The sequence below is a fragment of the Zeus faber genome, assembly GCF_960531495.2.
Source record: "Zeus faber genome assembly, chromosome: 6".
In the NCBI taxonomy this organism is placed as follows: Eukaryota; Metazoa; Chordata; class Actinopteri; order Zeiformes; family Zeidae; genus Zeus; species Zeus faber.
Window position 1 is genome coordinate 26,583,851 of NC_137201.1, and position 22,433 is coordinate 26,606,283.

Sequence of the window (22,433 nt, forward strand, 5' to 3'; positions counted from 1 at the left end):
ACACACACACACACACACACACACACACACACACACACACACACACACACACACACACACACACACACACACACACACACACACACACACACACACACACACACACACACACACTTATTCATTTTTAAGGCCTGTTCCGTTTTTCTGCTCCCTCAGCTTCCTCCTGTGCAGGTACCCACTGCGCTGAACACGGTTCATGCTGGCTCCAAGGAAGATCACAATATTGATGGGAACCAGCTTGGTTGTCACCCAACCCTGGGAAAATGTAAAGGAAGAGGGGGAAAAAAAAAAGATGAATTAATTAAATAGAGGAAGAGACAGATACTGGTATCAGTTATTGGTTTATACAATAATTCAATACTCAGAGCCTTATCAAACAAGTCAGAGGTAGAACAGACTACATTTTCTGGAGTTTTCGACAAATTGTCTCTAGTGGAATAAATAAAGGATGCAAATAATAAGGGAATTATGTTTGAATGACCGCCAAACCGATAGTCCAAGTCCAAAATAAGTAAAAGTAATCAATGGGAAACATCGAAAGATACTGCAAAGTTTAGGATTCAGAATCGGTCATGAAAAAGACGCATCGGCCAACCACAGCAATGACAGAATCCAAGTATGTGACAAAAATATGGTGAGAAACCAAACCTCCACTAGATTGCTTTCTACAATGTTGCTCTTTTCACGCTTAAAAGGAAGGAGCTTCCCGAGCCTGCATGAAAATGTTCAACACGCAAAAGACCTCCTTACCATGACGGCGTGGGGAAAGTAGCCATTTGTCTGGCTTTGCAGGCCGACAGTACTAAGCTCAGCTGCCACGTAGCGCTCGGGGGTGGGCTTGTCCAGGGTGGGCTTCCTGATGCGAGTCATCTTGGTGGCTACGAAGAATGGCAGTACACTCTACAGGAGGGTAAATGGGAAAGAACAACAGGTGAAATACTATCAACTGCTGTTCTACGCATGCAGGGGCTTTAAGAATCACCTGAATATCAGGTTATGGCACCTGTGGGGGTTTGTCGAAGATATTCTGTACAATGTGTTACTATTATATGGTGCGTTACTGAAAACTGTAGAAGACCAAAGCACACAAATAAACAAAGCTCCTGTGCAGACACTATTGCTTAGCCCACGCGTCATTGTCAATCAGGCAGAAAATAGTCCTTCAATAACGTCTATACCAGAAACATCGGCATCCTTCACCAACCACTTTCTTGAAGAATCTTAGCCTCATTTTCCTTGACAGGTGAGCCCTACATGCGAGGGAACTAGGACTAGGAGAACTAGGAGTAGAAGGGGTCCCGTCTTTGGTTTCAACAGAGGTGAAAATTATTTTTTCTGCAAGTTAGAGAGCGTTCTGTTCCACCACATACCTGAGTGCTGAACATTACGTACGAGTATAAGGATTAAACATCTTCTGTCTCAGACAGTACAGTCTCACATAATTTCTAGGAACAGTCTGCCACCGGACCACATGGCTGTAAAGGTCCTCAAAGCGTCATTTGATAGACGCAAAGACCAGACCGGCATCAAATTGAAACCGTAAATTATCAGCACCAGGACTTTTGCTTAATATGAGGGTGAGTTTTGAAGGACATATAGAGAGCTTGGTTTTATATCAACCTATTTATATTTGGAAGCCATGTGCTCTACAGTACACTACATTACAGTTCATCAACAAAATGGTTTGGAGGGAAAAGGTAGACTACTTCAGATAACAGAGGACGCAGCTGTAGAGGTAAAAGCTGCTAAAAAATGGTAATGGATTGAATTTCAGTAATTACACCAAAGCACAGAAAAGAATAGGTGAAGGTGGCCTGTAATGACAATACATGTTTTAAGCAAATCTACAGTTCGCTGGGGGGAAGTTGAAGTTGAAGTAGAAGGTTATTTGTCACATACATATACATACGGTCATACATAAATGCAGTGAAATGTCATGACACCCGGTGATTAAGCACAATAAGCTCTATAAGCTCTAAAAATGCTAAAAAATACTAAAATGTGCGTAATCGACACGAGGCGCTCACGCAGGCGACCACAAGGGGCGGCGCCACAATCGTGATTCTGGGTTCTATAGTTATATAATGTAATTAATTGTCTGTGTTGTATTAAATATTCATTTAAATCCTCCTAAATGAAACTTATCTTAACTTACGTCCAGCACTTACTTTGCGACTTCTATGTCTGATCTCGCCCCTAAAGAAGTAGCGACCATCGGCCACCGTGGATTTTGTTTCACAAGGGTCACAAAGTTTATTTTGTTGATATTTTGTCAAAGGAAGCAATTGAAAGTTTGTGTTGCCAGATTCATTGGCTATAATTACATCAGTTGAAGTTAAATTTGTTTCATCTTTAGTGCTGGCAGCAATATTTGAAGTATTAACACAATTGTGTTGTTTTTTTAGTCATTTGGAGTAAACATGAATTTGTTCTCAAATTATCATTTGTTTGTTGTGGTTCCTCATGACACACCTTGTCTTCTGCCCTCAAGACCATGTGCAGCCGTACGTAGCTATGCGGCGAGCTAAACACTCGGAGACAGGAGCTCACTTTTGGTATCTTTAATGGAAGTGTGAAACTGTGACACAGTAAAGAAATATGCAGATTAAAGATCAGTCTCTATGCTGATGTAAATCACCTGTTAATACGTTGTCATAGCTCCTACACTGTATGCATACACCAATAACATTAATTCAGTCACAGATTGTGCTTTCTCAAGGGCGATGATGAGGCTGATGGAAGAGTTTCGTTTCAGGCATTTCAGTATCTTTACTATTGATAGTTCGCTGGGGGGAAAGGTTCCACACTAAAATGTCTCCCCGCAACAGGTAGGACACAGAGTCGATCATTGCATGTTAAGAACTAAAGCCCCCAGACTCACCTGGATGATGATACCTTGACGTCTGTATTCCTCCTGAAGACCACGGGAAAAGAAGTCCACAAATGCCTGAGTTAAGAAAAAAAGTCTAATTAAAGAAGTGGTTACCAAAGTATAGTACCATTGACTACGGGAAAGTCCAGGAGATTGAATGAGGGTAAATTATAGTAGCTCAGAACTAAAATTGATGACTGAATAAATCCTATATCCTTTTCATACATTTTAATTAAAATCATCAGGTTCTACACTTTGTTGCCATAACTTTGCACCCACAAAGTTTACAGTCGACTTAAGCAGAGTTTAGCTTCTATTTTCCATTGCTCAACAAAGTAACATAAAGCTGAATGAAAACATGGACATCCATGTTCAGAGTTGTTTTTTTCTCAATTAAGTCAAAAAAAAAAAAAAAAAAAAGGTTGGATAACCACTGAGTTAAACAACACAGTAAAACTATGTTTCATCACCCCTCTTAGTGCCCCCTTTTGCAGGATATGGGAAAGGAAACAGGGGTGATGGCATCAGTAGAATAGAAAATACATAGAAATGCCAAGGGATACAAAGGAAAATTAATAATTGATGAGACGACTATCCCACACTACGAACACAATCCATAAAAATTTAAAAAAAAAGCTGCCAGGCAACACTGTACCAACCCAACAAAACAGGAATATAACCAGCTGGAACCTCTCTCTGGTTGTAGAGCGTGCATTGAAACGGTTGTAGGTAATTGCCTTTTTCCAAAACCTTTGTTTTACAGGAACCTGATAGTTTAACTGTACTGAGGACTAGATGTACTGAACACTACAACTGCATATGTATGGAGCAATAGAATGTGATGGGTGCAAATGTGTTTTGTCAGACAGTCCCATTGTATGCTATGCATTTCTTCTTGTGGTGGAATAGTGAAAGGCTGTTCTGGAGGGAAGGCCGAAGCACACGCACCTTAGTGGAAGAGTACACTGTGAGCAGGGGGAGGGGGTACATGCCGCTGGCAGAAGAGATGTTGAGGATGACACCTTTGGACCTGAGGAGATACAAAAAGAGGGATTTGTATTTAGGTCACAGTTACGTTGTCTGCAGTGTATTCACATATACAGTGAATAAAGCAAAGCACTGTTGCGAATGCACTTCATCACTGTCTGTCCATACAGGGCAATGCATGCACACATCAAACGCACAGACACCGAGTGGTGGTCATGTGCGTTGCCATGGCAGCCTGTTGCTGCAGTGATGTAGTGGAGTGACGCTCCAGGCGCATACGGCACCGAATGTGCCTGCGCCGTCATTGGCCAGGAGGAGTCACATGGGAACAGTGCAGCCAATCGGGTGGAAAGAGCACTTTGTGTGAATTGAACGCTTGTCAGCATTGTGAACAAAGGAGGAGAGAGAAAGAGGAGTGCAGTGATGGAAAGGCCTGGTGAGCTCTTTTTTTTTTGTGGAGTCACCTAGCAGATGTCCCGAGAACAAAAACAAGTATCTCCCTTCTTTCTTGAGGTATTCTTTATTTGGCTCAGTGCCCAAATCTATTATTATTATTATTACTACTTCTACTAACAGCACTGATGTTTGACTGTAGTTATATTGCAAAGCATGGAACCCCATATTTCAACTCACCTATTAGCCATTCTGGGAAGCACAAGGCGGGTCATCTTTAAAGAGAAAAAAAATAAATGGAGGAAAAAAAATGTTTATTTCAGATTCTATCATGAAAAACCAGGAAGGAAATAAGAAGAGATAGAAGTGTAACAGAAGGGTAGAAAGATGTGGTGAGACAAGACCAAGGGAATGCAGGAATATAAGAAGGGAGAGAGAACTAAGTGCAAAATGAGAAAATAGTAATTATTTTGAGGAAAAATAGACAATGTTCTTGAAATAGAAGTAGATAGATAAATAGATGTAAAAAAAAAAAGAATCTCTTAGCGTCCACAAAAAATCCAAACATGGAAGGAGGATCTTGGGGAAACAAACTCACCTGGCAAACTGAAGTCATGTTGACATTGATCATATTGGTGATGAACTAAAACACAGAAAGAAAGGACAGAAACGTTAGTCATGCAACTTTTCCAACTGGAAGATCATGTATTCCTAATGATCATCGAGAGCAGACCGGTCTCAACACAGTGAACAGGGGCAACTGTCTTTTGATCGTCTTTCAGAACTTGAGAGAAACACACACTAAGTAACAGGTACAGGACAAAGAAAAAAAACACTCACATTGTCCAGATCAGGAATCTGGAGGAAGTACTCGGGGTAAGAATAGGACACACCGACATTGTTGACTGTGGAAAAACAAAAAGAAACCATTTACCAACATGTTACCTGTGCAACACTGGTAAAACCAAAAGAAACGCAGTACTTTGACTTCAACGGTGTCCCCCAGCCTGCTACATAGTTTGAACCACTAGGTGGCAGAGAACCCCTATACCATTAGAGTCAGGCACTGATGCAAGACAACCACACCTTGCAACCAGAATAGAAACAACTTGCCATCAAAAAAGGACAAAAAGTTCCAGTAATTTTCCAATGAAGGAAAGATTAAAAAAAACAAAAAAAAACAACCCCCAAAACATGCAGACCGACACTGACAACACAGGCTCCCCAAAACTAAAGATAATATACTGAACCTCTTGACTTGCGCTGCGGAAATTGAGAGACTGAACTCAATCTGCAAAAGCATAACTAGAAGAAGTGTTGGCACACTCTGTCCCATTAACTGTGCCTCCGAATAAAATGTCAACAAGCCATTCAATTCAACATTCATATGCTGATAAATTCACATTTATTGGTCTGGATTTACAAAATGGAACCCCCAGTCAGGCACAGAGTGTCATTAAAAAAAAAAAAGGTCAAATAACCGCCATCAGCACAGGTTTCGGGGAATTTTGTTGCAGTAAGACATTGTATCGGTACAAATGCAACATTAAAAACATTAAAGAGATGGATGAGAATTAATCCAGAATGAGATGGAAGAATTTGGCACAACAGAACTGGAAGTTCCAATGTCCGTGCAAACCTTCAAGCAACGCCACGTTCCAATACTTCCATCTTGCCCAGTACATTTTCTTATGGGAAAATTATGACCACAGACGTAATTATCCTATCTTTTCCAAACATCGCATTTAATTGTAACAATAGCTGAGAAAATACTCTACAATAGAATTTTGACCTTTTGAAATTGACATCTTTCAGCTGATTTGTGATGGGAATGTAGGCACTACTACAGAATGGTTATGGCTAAGTCTAGAGACTCCTGAGGATTTGCTTGGATTTGGTTGAGGAAAAATAGGTCCAGGACAAAAATGGACAGAGAAGAGGGCAGTAAGGCACTGCTGTAACAGCAAAGGAGCCAGCCAGGCATGCCCTGCTTACATGTACTGTCCTGCCCTGTGTTACTACATGTGCTTAATTGTAATGTAAAAGAAAAATAATAAAATAAAATGTCTATAAAATAAAAAATAAAACATCCATGCGTTATTCAAATGCTGCTGCATCTCTATTTCGACATGTCATAAAACAAAACTGTTGAGAAATTTGAAAAGGGTAAGCATCTTTTTTCTGCACAATTGAAAGGCTCCACACATGATGAGAAAACATAGGTGTGAGTTTCTCAGGATGAAAACTTGGGAGTTTGTCTTACCAAGAACACCGATTTCCAGACCGGCCAGCCCGGTCTCAAGTTTCTGATAGATATCTGTCCGGCCAAAGTCCACTGCGATGGTCTTTGTCGCCACTTTAAACTGGTCCTCTGTGGAGGAAGAAGATGGGGATCAATTTACACATCAAAACGCACAATAATTGGGTTTGCACTAAATATTATATTCCTTATAAGTAGAGGATAACAAGATTTATATGAATGGAAAAAGGCCTTGCAATAGAGAATTAAAAGGTACAACTCATATGACTAAAGTTTAAAGACAATGCAGGTACACAACACACTCAAAAACATATTACATTATAGGGTAAAGGGCAAAGGGATAAGGTGTAAAAGCACCAGTGCACAGGCTCATTAAATTGCACAACTAGAAAACTATTCTCTATTACAACACACCTGACGTTCCCCCTGAAAGCAGAAACCACTGTCACGAACCACCAGAAGGGGGCGCTGTTTACCAACAAATAAGCCCCAGCAATCTTCCCTTGCTTCCCTTGCTGCAATTATAATTTATTGTCAGAGACTCGTTTATCCGATACATGACAGAGAAAGACATGAGCAAAATTCTTGCCATTTGCCTTTGGCGATTGAAAGGTGCCCTTTGTTCTTATGTACGAAGGCAGGAATGAGTTTATGCCTTTGGATTTTAAGATGAGGGGCGCAAAGCAAGGGGGCGTGGGGGTGGGGGGGGGCGGGCTATGGTTTGGAGTCCATGAAAAGTACATCCATTTCATGTGGCTATTTATAGCCGGAAAATAACACCACTGAAAATCGGTTCAGCTCAATTCAAGAAGACTAGAACTATGTCAGAAAGGTGGCAACTTAGGTTTGTCGGGGGGGGGGGGGGGGGGGGGGGGAGAGAGAAATAAAAGTCGTGGTTACCTATCAGAGAAGAGCAAAATCGTCCGCGGTGAGTGACAATAAAATTATAGTTAGGTAGATTTTAAGGACCGTGTGCGGTTGCCTCGGTTACATGATGGCTAAATGACGAGCGGGGCGATGGCTTTGTCGGGCTGATCGTGAGGAAGGAGTGCCAAGGTTTGGGCAGGCTGCACCCCGCTCGTGACTACCCAGCAACCCCCTCTGTGGACTGGAGGCACGACTGGGGGAATTGCACTGTGGGAGACGTCTGGATCTTGGAAGAGGGCGCGACGCGAGCACTCGGAGCTCCCTTCAGTTCACGTCAAGCAAAAGGGCAGGAACGGGGCACAAAAGGCAGGCACTCGGGTGGTTGTTTATAACCGATGAAGTCGGAATTCATGTTTTCTTGATCGACTAATGTTCGTTACGGCTGCACTTGTCTTTTCAGGGCTTAATACTTCACGTGGTTCGGGTGGCTGTGGTGAACAAGGCCCATGGGGTTGTGAACTAAAACTACGATGCTTTAGTTAGGGAACCTAACTCTTTAAAGGTTAAAGAAAAAAAAAAGATCAAAAACACAAAAAAACCCTGACATGACTGACAGCATACAATTTCTAAAATATTTTATAAGAGGGCGTCGACTTTGACCCCTCGTGGGTTCATTTGACATTGTTCCATGTCTAGGGAACTCTCGTTTCCCTGGTCCCTGGCTTGGGGATGGGGTCAGTGCACGCCAATGCTTGCCCATACACACATCCTTATCAACCCACTCATGATGATCTCAACCCTGAAAAGCTTTTCCATGATGCTGCGGACACACACGCGCACACAGACTCTTACCCAGCGAACTGGCCACGTCATCGAGCTTTTCCTGGGAGCGACTGATCAGCATCATGGCAAACCCACGGCGAGCCAGCTAGAAAGAAGACGGAAAACAAAAGAAATTAACAAACCGGTTGTACAAGCGTAGGATAGGTCTAAGGATCGGCCCGCTAAAAGAAAAATACAACAATTAAAGAGGAAAAAGAAATTAACATACTATTAGGAACTGACCACATGGGTGCTAGAACGGCCTCTCCAGAGCATCAGAGAGAGTGAGTCAAAGAGGCCTTTGCAACATTATACAGCCAGTAAGCCCAAGCTAGTATGGGCAAACATGTGGTAATGGCATCCGATGTGTACCTGAGTATCAACTCTAGTAAGGAAGCCTGTGTTTAAGTGCGTATATTCTATACTAGACGCACGTTACTGTGCACAGGGAGCCTTTTACAAGTCGCTGGCCTGTAAGTGAACACAGGCGTCGTGCGTGCGTGCGTCTATACTGTATGTATGAGTCACAGATTTCCATGAAAGAAGCTAAATAAGGCAATTGAGGGGCCTCACCTCTTCCGCGTAGGATTTCCCGATCCCATCGGTTGCTCCCGTCACCACTGGGGAAAAAAAACAAAAAAAACAAAGAACAAGCGGTAAATGCAGGCCCTCGCCCCATTCGTGTCCGTTATAGAAGCACACATGCACTTATCCCCCCCCCCCACCACCACATTGTCTTTCAATTCTCCACACACCCCTCAAAATAACCAGCACAGAAGATACTTACCATTGAGAATGAAAGAGTCACTGTAATGTCAGAGGCTTCTCACATTACATTGATTTATTTGACACAAACCTTGTAAAAAAAACAAAAAAAACAAACAAAACCCTGCTAACATTTGGCTTCTGGAGTCTTCCGAGCACAATCCCACACCCAGAGCTGATCCTCTCTGGGCCACACCTTCACAATCTGGTCCGGCTACTTTGAGCCTTCTGCCCGACAGCTGTCACACGTCTACTCGGGGGGGGGGGGGAATCCCATAGCGAGACAATACTCAGGTGAGTTTGAGGACACGCCCACCAGTTTATGTTGAAATGATGGAATCAGCAAAGACAATGAGGGGAGTACCGGACAGAGGCGCAGATTAGAGGGTATAGGCCGTGAGACAACAAAGGGGGATGCCTTCGACACAGTGAGGCTTTGTGAGACGGGCGTTCCTGTAAAACCGGTTTTTAACTTTTCGGTTTTGCGCCACCAGTTTTCAAAATAAAAACAAATAAAAATAACGACAACGACAACAAGAAAGCTGCGGTTCCTTCGGGCAAGAATCCGTTAAGTGTACTTTGCATCTTGACTCGAGACGGAGGCAGAGAAGAGGGTGTGGTGGGAAGGAATCAACAGGGGACCGGAGCAGACGGACAAATGCACGGGAGGTGGGGAGAAAGGTGGACGTGAGGAGGAGGAGGAGGAGACGACCAGGAGATCAGGGCTGATCTCCGCGTTTTGGGAGCTCTCACCTCGTCGGGAGGGAGCGAGGCTATTTTTAAATCTTCACTGTCCATCAACCCCGTCCCCGGCTTGACTGACGAGGACGGGGAGAAAATATGGATGGGGAGGGGTGGGAGAAGAGGAGGGGATGAGGAAACAACGTCGTGATTAAAAGGGAGGGGGGGGTAGGGGGGAGAGGGGGGTCACGCCCATATACGCACACGCTCAGTCGCGCACCGTGACTATATATTACTATCCAAGGTTTGATGAAAGATTAATAGATGTAGAGGACATTCTCCAGCAGAGCAGAAAAGGAGGGATGGAGGATGCGCGGGGGGGGGGTGACGAGGACGGGGACGGGGTGGGGGGGCTGATGACGAACGTGGAGCAGGAGAAAGGAGGTGATGGGGGGGGCTGGGAAGCGAGGAGGGATCCTGGGGGCAGCTAAAAATAGAACTGGAGCGAAGCAAGAGAACGAATGAGGGAAGGGGAAAGAGAGAGAGAGGAGGAAAAAAAACAAACCAGGGAGTGAATGAGGGAGAGCAGAGCAAAGTCAAAAGTGGAAAAAGAGCAGAATATCCGTTTATTTTTAACCTCCCCGGCGCTGAGAATGACACACACACACACACACACACACACACACACACACACACACACACACACACACACACACACACACACCTCATCACCGAGGTGATATTAAGGCCTGTTGTGCACATCAAGTCCCTTAAGAGTGTCCGGCTGCTGTATCAATTGCCGGACAGCGGAAGCCTTTGAATTAATACATTAACCAAACTGTAGAGGGCCGGGCAACACCGACTCAATCAAATATCACAACATTTTTGGTGACTATTTGTGCTCTCAGAAAACACTGACACACAAGAACCATTTGAGGAACAGTCGTTAGTAATTGGGACATTCAACAGCTCAAGGCTTTGACAGCGAGAACAGTCTGAGCTCAGAAAGTTGCATCTCCTTCCTGTAATGCAGCCGCATAACGACACTGTGTCGCACCTGCGATTTAGTGAATATGTGTCACAGCTGTTAGGTCATTTACGGCAGTGTTTTTCCAAATGGGGGGTACTAAAATAATATTGGTTATAATGTAACCAATATTTTTTTGTACCCCTAGGGGTACTGGCATTGGGAGAAAAATCTAATTAACATATATTGTATAATGTTTTATAATTACATATACAGTACATCATTTTCTCCCAATGCTCAGCTGAAAAAAAAAAAAAAAATCTTAGAGTGGATACACTGCTAAAAAGAGTTGGAGAACCACTGATGTAGGGCATCAACTTTAAAAAAAAAACGTGGCTCATGCTGTGCAGACATCACATCCAGCTTTTTAAGGCGACAAATTAAAACCCACTTAAATCCGTCGGCCGGGACGCAATGCTTTTTTTTGACGCAAGGAAAGTGGCAAACCTACCAACAAGTTACAGGGCCTGAGCCTCACTTTTGCATTCCAACGAGTTATCGCCCGGCCATCTAGCGACAGGCCTGCTGGAGACTATCCATGTCGTGCCGTGTCGCTCGCATTGGCAGACGTCACAAAAACAACAGTTGGAAAGCCAACTGCAGTTAAGTCATCGTAAAAATTAAATCCAAAAAAGAAAAAAGGCGTCTGGCTGCCCGGACGGCATTCCTTTGCCAGACAAGGTGCCTCTTATGTGGAAGAATACCAGCCGGTTTGCACAGAATACGTTGAGCTCGTGGTTTAAATCACAGTCAAGGTCAGAATGTAGGAGCTGCACAATGTAGGAGCTTCACCCTGGTATGAGTTGCAGGGAACTTTGTGTTCTGCATGTGGCGTGTCTGCTTCTTACACACACACACACACACACACACACACACACACACACACACACACACACACACACACACACACACACACACACACACACACACACACACACACACACACACACACACACACACACACACACACACACTTTTTTTTTTCTTCCATGTAGATCTATAGGCTTTTATCAGCAAAGGTCGACATGCCTCCTGAAAATAGTACAGATTCCAGCAGGGCATCACGGCATACAGGTACGTATGTGACAAATAACCTCTTGAATCTTGTCATCGTTTCATCCTTCCTATATTCGATTCTGTACTGACTGCTTTTACTGCAATTTGGTTGTAACGTGCAGTTCCATTCAACTTTCCCTCTCATGGACTGAAAGAACATTGTGTCCAAACATCCCATTGTTAAAAAAAATTAAATAAAAAATAATAATAACCCCCCCCCGCCCCCATCTCCCAGCATGATTTAATTCTCGTCACGTGAGACGCGCGCGTCTGTGACACAAGCGCGCGCACGAATATTTAAGGGTCTACGCAAGCAGGCGCGCGCCACGGGCACGGCTACTGACGCGCTACTGACGGGGGGAGGGAGAAGGAGGGAGGGGATGCACGACAACAGACGGTAAACGGGGAACGCGTGTCGAGGGGCGTCGCGGGAGGTCGGCGGGGTGGAAAGGTGAGTGCACGGCGCGCGGCCCCGTGCGCGTCTTACGATCTGTTCATTCGGTGCATTTTTAACAGAGACAAGGAATTCGTCTCGGTGAGGGTTGGTGCATTGTTCTGAAGGCAACTAGTGGAAAAAACCAACAACAAAAAAAGGCGTAAACAGTATAAAATAGGAAAAACATAATGTACAATAGTGTACAGAATATAGGAAATGTGTCAGTACACGTGTACACAGATGGGGGAAGCCATTTCATTCATTCCAAAAACACATTTCCCTTTTTCAAATGGAGACCGTAGCCCACCATGCTGCTGGCTCCACAAACGCTCTGACGGGGGCGCATGTGCACCGCTGTTGCTGTGCACCATCGGTTCAGAGGCATTGGCACCAGCAGCCCTTTTCTCTTCCTCCACCCCCCACACTCCCACCATCCCCATCCCTAGCAGCGGAGCAGCCCCTGCCTGCTCACTATTCCGGGGGTCTAAAAAAAGCAAAAGGAGTAAAAATAGCAGCTCGCCTGTACTGCCTGTCTGGGAACTGCCTGCCTGCCTGCTGCAGTACCTGAATACCAACAAGAGCCCCGGCCATCACGACAGCTACTGCTGCATCCCCGTCCTCCATCCACAGACCCTGCGCAGCGCTGCAAAACACAGTGATAACGCCTCTCCGCAACAGGGTAGAAATTCCCGAGAAGCAGGCCAGCCCTTCTCATAAAAAAAAACAAAAAAAAAAACAGTGAAAATATAGAGGGGGACAAATGAGCTTTTAGACACAGAAGGAAGGGTTTATTTATATTGAGGCATTGTTGCTGCAGAAGAAGGGAGTTTGCTTTGCGACTGCTTCATGAAGTAAAATGAATGGAACACACACACACACACACACACACACACACACACACACACACACACACACACACACACACACACACACAATTAAGATTCTCGATGAGGAGAGACTGCGGTCCTCGTATGCCCCTCTCTCGTTGTACCGTTATGTAATCCGTCGCACCCTTCGCTCGCCTATCACCGAACAGCCCATCCCACCACGGAGTGAGGGAGAGATGGAGGGAGGGATGCAGTAGAAGATCAAACGGCTCCCCCACCCACACTCCCAAACACACAGCTTTCCATCCACCCACCTTCTACATTCAAACACACGCTGCTTTTAATAGCAGGGGGAGAAGAGTCACATGGGTAATATGAAAGTCGACAAAAATAAAGCTGAGCCGCCCAAGATAGAATGAGCATCTATATTTGGCCACAGAGCAGAAATAACACCCTATAAACACCCAAGTTGGATGCCTTGTTAAAATAGTAAGAAAAAAAAAAACAATAGTTTTGTACAAAAACCTGGGGGGGGGGGGGAAGCTAAGAATTTTGTCAGGGCAAAGGGCCAAGGGCAAACGTTTGTCTAAAAGGTGTGACACAATCTTCAACAGTCAACAAGGCGACTTGAATAATCACCAAAATGCAAATACAAACTTGAATTACACCTTAGTGTCCACATGTTATCTGCAGTTAGACCCATTAGGCTAATCTGCCATATCTGCTAAAACCAACCATAGCAACCACAAAGTTTAACTAAAACCCTTAACGTCCCAATTGTCACATTGTCAACATCACGTGACAAATAAAGACTCAAAAAACAATAATTCACACTATCTTTGCCAACGTCTGCCAGGTGACCCTGTCGATTTGAGAGGGGGGCGTCCAGTGCCGTTTATCGCACGTGAAAGCCTGAAAGCAACCAAATAAGCCTTCAAGCCGCGTCGAGGTCCAGCCACCAACAGTCTATCAAGGGTTCACGTCGTCCGAGGAAGGACTTTTGGCATTTTCCGTCATGGTGATGTTCACGGGGCCCGTGAAGCACGTGTTGTTTTGCATGCGTTACTTCCTTGACGAAGGCACTGATTTGTCAACTCAGAAACTGAAGAATGTACAAACCGCTTTTTTACAGGCGAGATACCGAGAACAACGGTGTCCTCAGGCCCCCATAAACAACAATTATTCACATGCTGGTTGCCAAGAATTACAACACGAGAATTTAGATAATATTGCCAGCAGTTATTGCTTCACGCAAACAAGACCTTTTCCCTTAACATTGTCTCCCGGGCAATTCACACTCTGTTAGAGCGGCTGTTATAAATAAAATAAATAAATGTAGGCAGAATTACAAAGATTGTTGATGCAAAGCTTGTGTACTACTCAGACAATTTGAACTAATTCAGACATCTGAGACATCTCCAGCTGCATCATACCAAATATAAACAAGCTGATGAAAATAAAGCAAATGAGGATGCGAGGAATTACATTGTAAAGGGTTGCTAACGCAGAAAACTGCTACGATGGGAGGGAGAGGCGCTGCTACAGTAGCTCTACAGGAGAAGGATGTGGGATGCAGAGACTGGGGGGGGGGGGGGGGGTATAATGAAGGAGCTACAGATTTTTTTTTACCCAGCATTCCTGGCTCTGGCACGTGTCACAGAGCGTGTTCATCACATGAACGGCAGTGTTCTCTCTCTTTACCACCCACGCATACACCTCCCCCCACACACTTACAAAGCACTAGGGGGAAGCACATTCACAAGGAATGGGAAGCACGCACACACACACACACACACACACACACACACACACACACACACACACACACACACACACACACACACACACACACACACACACACACACACACACACACACACACACACACACACACACACCATTCACATAATGTGCATTTTCCTTACCATGAATGGAGTGCAATGTCTATTCATGAAAAAAAAAAAAAAAAAAGACAAAATCATACAGCAATGGGCAAAACCCAAATTAAAATCTAATGCACTCACAACAATTAATAAGCTGCATTTACAAGGTGCATGTTCTGAATATTTCCTCTCTGCAGCCAAATGAAAACCCCACATATTCTTTCATAAGCGTGGGTCCAAGTCTTTGTCAAACACACTGGAGCTCCGCCTCATGAATGGCTTTGGTCTTATATAATAGGACCAACTTCTTTAATAAACCAATGTTGTAAAAAAAAAGAAAAAATAGCGTGTCCTTTTTTTTGGGGGGTTGGGGGTTTCTGCTGCTTCCAAAGCAAAAGTCATATTATCCCCTCGAGCCAACCAATTCCCCGCCCCCTCTCCACACACACAAACTTATATAATTCAGGATGCTTGGGGCTTGAAGCGGAGGAGGGAGAAGAGGAAAGAGAAATAAGCGCTTCTCTACATCGCTGTAGCCTGCTTAAACATAAACCAAAAAATTCTGGAAAACACACACACACACACACACACACACACACACACACACACACACACACACACACACACACACACACACACACACACACACACACACACACACACACACACACACACACACACACACACCTTTTGCAGTGTGATGTCTTATTGCCAAAGGCATGGGGATGCAATCAAAGCGCTTTGAGACCACGATTCTGATGAAGGTATGTAGGGCAAAAAAAATAATAATAAATAAATTAAAACTGGATGAACGTGACAAACATCATCACTGGTTTGCAGCGAGCACTATAGGAGTCTGGAGGCAGTACAGTACAAGAATTTGGGGATGCCATGTTTGACTCATGCGCGTGCAACCCTCCACTCCGCCACTAGGGGTCCCACGAACAGAAGGGGAATACCACTCAAGGCAAGAGGAGTTCCTGAGAAATCCCTGCCACTCTGAGAGATTTTTTTTGATTTTTAAAGCATCTTTATTTTAACATTTTCTCTAGTTCACAGTTACAGACAATACAACAAACACACTTGGTTCACTAACAGAGTCCTACACGTTAAAAACAGACTGGAAGCACAGGTCGTCCTCCACCAGGGAACAGATGGCGTCGTTAAAACACCACAGCTTGATGAAGACGTCCAGACTCTTCATCAGTCTGTGAAAGTTAAAATCAATCAAGACTCTGGCCCTGACCAACGCTACAAACACTCTTCCTAAAGCACTCTCCTTTCCCCTCAGTTTGTTCCTCCTCGTGAGGTAGATGGCCATCTTCGCTTCCCCTACTAGAAAATTAAGCAGTCGCCATTTCTCTGCGTTGGCCCTGTAGTATCTAGCCCCAAAAATAAAACAGTTTCTGGACCACTCCTCCTTAAAGAGCTTAAAACTTTCCTTTAAAAGACTAAAAAGCTCTAAAAGTCTGTCGCACTCTGCAAAACAGTGAAACACGGACTCTGGCAGTTTGCAGAATGGACATTCGTTTGCGACCGTGGGATTAAAAACAGAAACAAAGCTGTTGACAGCTATGGCTCCATGTAGGACCCTCCATTGGAGGTCCCCCGTCCTTTTCTTGGAGGGAGCTTTGTAAAAACTCCTCCAACACGGCTCCTCCTGTCCCCCCATCTGGAGCCGTCCCCTCCAGACAGTGTCCTGCCGCCCCTCCAGTCCCTTCCTATTTAAAACAACCACACACTCTTTGTAAAAAGCCTTCCCGCTGGCTGTGTGCAGGTCGAGAGAGAGAGAGAGAGAGAGAGAGAGAGAGAGAGAGAGAGAGAGAGAGAGAGAGAGAGAGAGAGAGAGAGAGAGAGAGAGAGAGAGAAGAGAGAGAGAGAGAGAGAGAGAGAGAGAGAGAGAGAGAGAGAGAGAGAGAGAGAGAGAGAGAGAGAGAGAGAGAGAGAGAGAGAGAGAGGAGAGAGAGAGAGAGAGAGAGAGAGAGAGACTCACGCTGCAGGACAACTGCGGCGTGCCTGGTAATGGATTTAACAAATGGACTTGATGCACGGATAATACATTTTCACCAATCACCCCCCCCCCCAAAAAAAAACCTAAAAATAAATAAATAAAAACGACCATATTTTAACTACTTTTGGAGTAGTGTAGAGAGAACACGATGGGGCACACTTCCACTTCATACTTAGGACCGCAACACCCATCAACGCCTCAAGAGGAAATAATACTCGGCCTGCATCAGACAAAGGGAGTCACGCCACTTTGACGCGGAGACAAGAGACCCGATCCGGCCAGACCTGAACATCAGGATCCTCAGGCTCCTGCACAGCCGCCCTGAACGCACTTCGCGCGGACTTACGTCCGTGGGAGAAACGCGTGTGGGACACACGGAGGGGGGTGGGGACGAGTCAGACTGGTACTTCTCGGCGGCAGTTGGTTTCAGGGAGTGGCATGGGAATTAATTCATGGCAATCATGCAGTTTTAAGACAGAGGGAAATAATCTGTTTTATTTGTGATTGATGACATTGTAAAATAATAATAATAATAAAAAATACAAATACATTTAAATAAAATGCGCTTTTCTGGCCATATACAATAGTAAACGAAAACGTGATTCTGTATTACAAATCATATATTTATTTCAAAGTACTTTGTGGCCAAGACTTGCGTCCATATGAGTCAATTCATACTACCATAGGTCAAGTCTCCCCCCCCCCCCCTTTAGAAATACCCCGCTATGGCTTGAGACATTTGGGGGGTTGGGGTAGGAGAGCAGGCCTATACAGACGGTGCCGTTTCCATACGATCAATGGATGACGAAGCGATGAGCAAGTGCATGACTCACCGGTGTGCTCACCGGTATCACTCCGCGTGCATTTCCAACGGAGGCACAGAAATCCACATCACGCATTCCAGAAGGCATTCCGCAATTGCGTCACGCGTTACAAATTCAACTTCTGGCGCAGAAGGGCATCGTGAAATATTGGAGAGCAAAGTGCGTCACAGTGTGTGTGTGTGTGTGTGGGGGGGGGGTAAACACTTAGGTCAAAAAAATAAAACAGACCCTACAAATGATGGGGGATCGACGTCTCGAACCCCCCGGGCTAAAGGGGCCACGCACCATCCCGTCCACACGCAGTGAGACGCACTCTGCGAATTGCGCAGCGAGAGACAAACGCGGCTGTGCTCCAGACTCAGCAGCGTTCCGGAAAGAGGAGACTCGAGAAGTGGGTCAAGCTGTGGTAGGGCGACTCCTGTGAGACTGGTCTCCTTAAAGCCCCAAATATCATCTAAGTTGTTTGTTCGCTGGCTACTTCTATTCCCTTGGAGCTCGTTAAAAGCACATTGGAGATAGTTCAATCATATAATGACACCGTTGTCTGACCACACAAGGGGGGAATTAAACGTATCAATGCAGCCCAAAAAAACAAAAACAAATCAACGTCAATAAAAAAAAATAAACAATGAAACTAACGATGTGTAAAACGACTTAAAGAAATAGCGTAACACGTGACGATATGATAAAAGTTTATATGTGTGTGATATATATAATATATATATATATATATATATATATATACACACACATATGTATATATATATATACACACACACACACACACACACACACACACACACACACACACACACACACACACACACACACACACACACACACACACACCCCTCTCATGTATGCACTGAAAACATGTTTCATTTAGGCTATAGGATATCAAGAACAGCCAGAATATAGGTCACCTCTTAATTGGGCATATAGGTTTGTCCCACATCATGCGGATGGGCTCATGTGGTTCAGTAGTGCAGGCTCAAAGCTCACCCACATAAGCTCTCTTAAAGTGCGCATAGCCTGCGCAATTTCAATTTTGGCTCACCAATGTTGGGCATTCCCTACCGCACTACAATGTGGGTGAAATTGCTGATTGGACCCTGTAGCACAAGATAAAAACCAATTGACCTAATAAGCACCATTATCCTGTCATCGAGTTGGCTTACCTGTGCCTGTTACGCAACACCCCCTTAAATGGGCTCACATTGCTGGTCCCTTTTTTCTCCATTTACTTCAGTTTGGGAGTAATAACCCTAATTGTGTTCAGAAATGTGACACCTTATTTTGAGCCATCGTTCTGGAGGAAAAAAGAAAGGGTATGAAACTGATCAGATCAACTCACCTGCCCATTTGCCCAGCTTCGGGAGAGCAGCTGTCCATTTCCCAAGACCCAAATCCGAAAGCCGGAGAGCACTCTGTAGAGCAGCCACAGCACCAGGGAGGCCACGGTGAACGCACCGACCCAGAAGAGAGGCGCCTCGGCCCCGCGGAGCAAGTCCTCTGCGTAAAACGAGCGCATGGCGGCAGCTTTTCGGGGGGTGGGTGTATGTGTGTGTGTGTGCGTGTGCGTGCGTGCGTGTGTGTTTGTGGAGACCTCGATTTTGGGCAATGTGCTCTAATTTCCAAGTCACAACGTGAGAGAGAGTCCCTTTATAAGGAGGTTGTAGCATCACACACTCCCCCAACTCCCCCAACACTTGTCTAGCCTGATTTCGCAATCGCACCGCCCACCTCCTACTCTATAGACTCCCAACGCACCCTCCTCCGACCGGCATTGGCCGCCGGTCCTGTCCGACAAGCGGTCTCGCCCGCAGTGTGGCGCATTTGCACGCCACTCAAACGCACCGATTCGCCCCATTCATTCGGTTTTTCTGTATGAGAGAGGGCGGGGCGCCAGGGCGCCGGCGCGGATTGGCTGCTCATTACGGCAGCTTTCTGACGCGGTCAGCGATTGGTTCCCGCGGAACAGGTTTGTCGGCTTGAGTGGGGATTATGAAACCCCCCCCCCCCCCCCGAACCCACGCTTTGGAGTGGGGGGGGGCGAAAAAAAGAAACAAAAAAAAAAAAAAACCCCAAAAAAAACAAAAAACTGCCCTCTCCACTTTATGAATGGAAGGATGCTCTCATTGGACACCCCGACCCCCCGCGAGGAGCTTGCGGGAGGTGGCCACTGGTTCGCCGGGTGTCAGTCACTGCGTCACTGCGCTAGCGCCCCGACGTGACTCACCCACGGGTCTATTTCCGGTCCTCTCGCCGCGTCGCTCCGCGTCCGAGCGCCAAGGAACCGCCGGGAAACAGCGGCGCGGGGGGGACACGGATCCGCACTGAAAAACCATGTTGTCGTTGTTTTGTTGTTGCTGTTGTTGTGGTTGTTGTTGTTTTGCACGGACGCTTCGGCGTCAGTGCGCCGCGAAATAAAACGCCGAGACTACAAGAACCAGAAATCTCAATCGCCTCGCCGCAATCTCGCGAGACTTGTGACAGACCCCCCCCCCCAACACGCAGGACGAGACGGGACGTGGAGCGGAGCGCGTGTTACGTAAACACAGACGCGCGTGTGGATTCACACCGATTTATCGACGCGCATTTGACGCGCTTTACGTGCATTGTGCCACAGCTCACATTTATTCACGGGACAGAATTTCGAGAGTCTTTCCTCCAACGTGGACTTTGTTTTCTCATCTGCCAGGAAAAAAAAACCCAACAACAACCATTACAGGGGGATTTTTTTTTTAGGCTACAAGGCAATACTACCCCCCCCCCCCCCCCCCACACACACACACACACACGCACACACACACACACACCCCACCCCCATGCCGCCATGCTCGCAACACGGACCCGCGCACACCCCAAACCGAACATGAAATGCGCCCAAACTACAGCAGCTGGAGAAGGAGCGTTTTCTGCCGCGCACCGAGCGGAGCTTCCAGAGTACAAAAGCGTCTTTGCATCGCGTCGGTGACGCTGCGGTCGTTCACATTCCTCGACACAAGTGGGGGACCGAAAAGCGGACGCGGACACGGAGAAAACTTCCCCCCACAATGAAAAACAAAAAACAAACAAACAAAAAAAAAAAAACACCCCGTGAGAAAAAAACCCGTTTATGATCTATATTATGTACATCCAGAATCTTTTTTTTTTCTTTCCCCAGGCAGATTTGCAATTTGGAAAGCACACACATGTTTACATATTTCCAACACAATTTGTAAAATACACCATTTGAAATAATCAACACGTTTACATGTGATTCGCAAACATTTTATTCTCATATTAAAGTTGGCAAATTCACATAAACATTTCTGTCAAATGATAAAGTATCAGGAACCCACATTCAGAATGGTATCGACAATAACAAATAAAAATGGTCCATGTGTTATTGTCATTTCATTAAAATGAAGAAGATAAAGTTCAATCAAACTGAACTGATGACGGGTGGAGGGGGGCAACAACAAAAACACATTCTTTTGTAGTTTGTGGACGAACTGAGAGTCCATCGTGGCGTCTTGGGAAACTTCTCACAGTGCAATGGTGCTAAAAAAAAAAAAGGAGAGCATTTTTTTTTTTTTTTAGTCTTTTAACATCCCGTTGTAAACCCAGAAGGTAAATGCGTGTGTGGGATGCTCTTCTAAACATGATTTCAAACGGTGTGATCTTTAACATTTCTAGCAGAAAGGCTCCTTCGATACGATCTGATAACCTCGTATAGTTTCCAAAGCCACACTTCAGGATAAAACTTTACACTTTGTGAAACATTTTGTCTGCTTCTATTCCTGACGCACACACACACAGACACACAGACACACACAGACAACACACACACACACACACACACACACACAACCTCCACTAATCTATCATCCACGAAAATACCATCACAACCCTCTTTCACAAGATCTTTCCTCATTGTATTGTTAGTGTTTTTACTTTTTGCATATCTGACCAAAAATAACACTTTCCCGAACAAATAAACACCAACTTGTTTCCTCCACACATAGAAGTGTGTATCGGTACACCAATACTTAATTTACTTTCATTTTTGTAGACATACTGTCTCCACTGAAAATAGTGAGTTAAAAAAAGTTAAAAAAAAAGATTTATGTCTTTCCTAATCCTATATGTTTTAGGTGTTTGCAACTTGAAATACCAAAATAAACATGAACGTTTTGGGTTGGAAAAAAAAATCCTTTAAAATAAAGGTCTTATAAATTAAAACATTTATTTTAAGTTGATCCAGTCATGCCAAGCCAAAGATGTGTTTTTCAGTGTAGTTTAACATTTCAGCACCAGCCTAATGGACAGCGACACACACGCTCCGTGCGCCAGTCAGCCCTTCCAGCCTCTCCCCACGACAGCTCCCTGTCACTCCTCAATGTTTCTCTGTTTAAATACTCAGCAAATAACAGAGATCACCGAGTAAGCCTCTAAATTAACCCTGAACACTTATGGTCTATATGCAAAGCAATTATTTTATAACTAACAGATAGATATCAGAAAAAGCAAAAACGTTTAACTACACGTCTATACGTCTGAGAAGCCTGCTTTCGAGCATGAATACATCAGCTGATGTGATAACAACTTATATAATAATAAGTAAAATGCAAATTTTATCATAAGAGCTGTCTGTACTTCTTGTTTTTTTACAGCTCCAATCAAACCATCAACGCCACCCTTCCTAACTGTATTTATTAACTATGTATGATACTATGA

At 44.8% G+C, this 22,433-nt stretch overlaps 1 protein-coding gene across 1 annotated transcript; it reads right to left on the minus strand.

Annotated features, from left to right (window-relative positions):
* Positions 1-114: 114 nt before the first annotated feature.
* Positions 115-19,311, minus strand: hsd17b12a (hydroxysteroid (17-beta) dehydrogenase 12a; the record flags this gene model as incomplete). The annotated part of the gene is given in 12 exon segments (XM_080001880.1): positions 115-255; positions 751-900; positions 2,882-2,947; positions 3,821-3,902; positions 4,493-4,527; positions 4,851-4,895; positions 5,093-5,157; positions 6,516-6,623; positions 8,232-8,307; positions 8,775-8,821; positions 19,066-19,089; positions 19,092-19,311. Coding segments are annotated over 12 exon segments (990 nt in total). The 5' UTR covers positions 19,243-19,311.
* Positions 19,312-22,433: the final 3,122 nt, after the last annotated feature.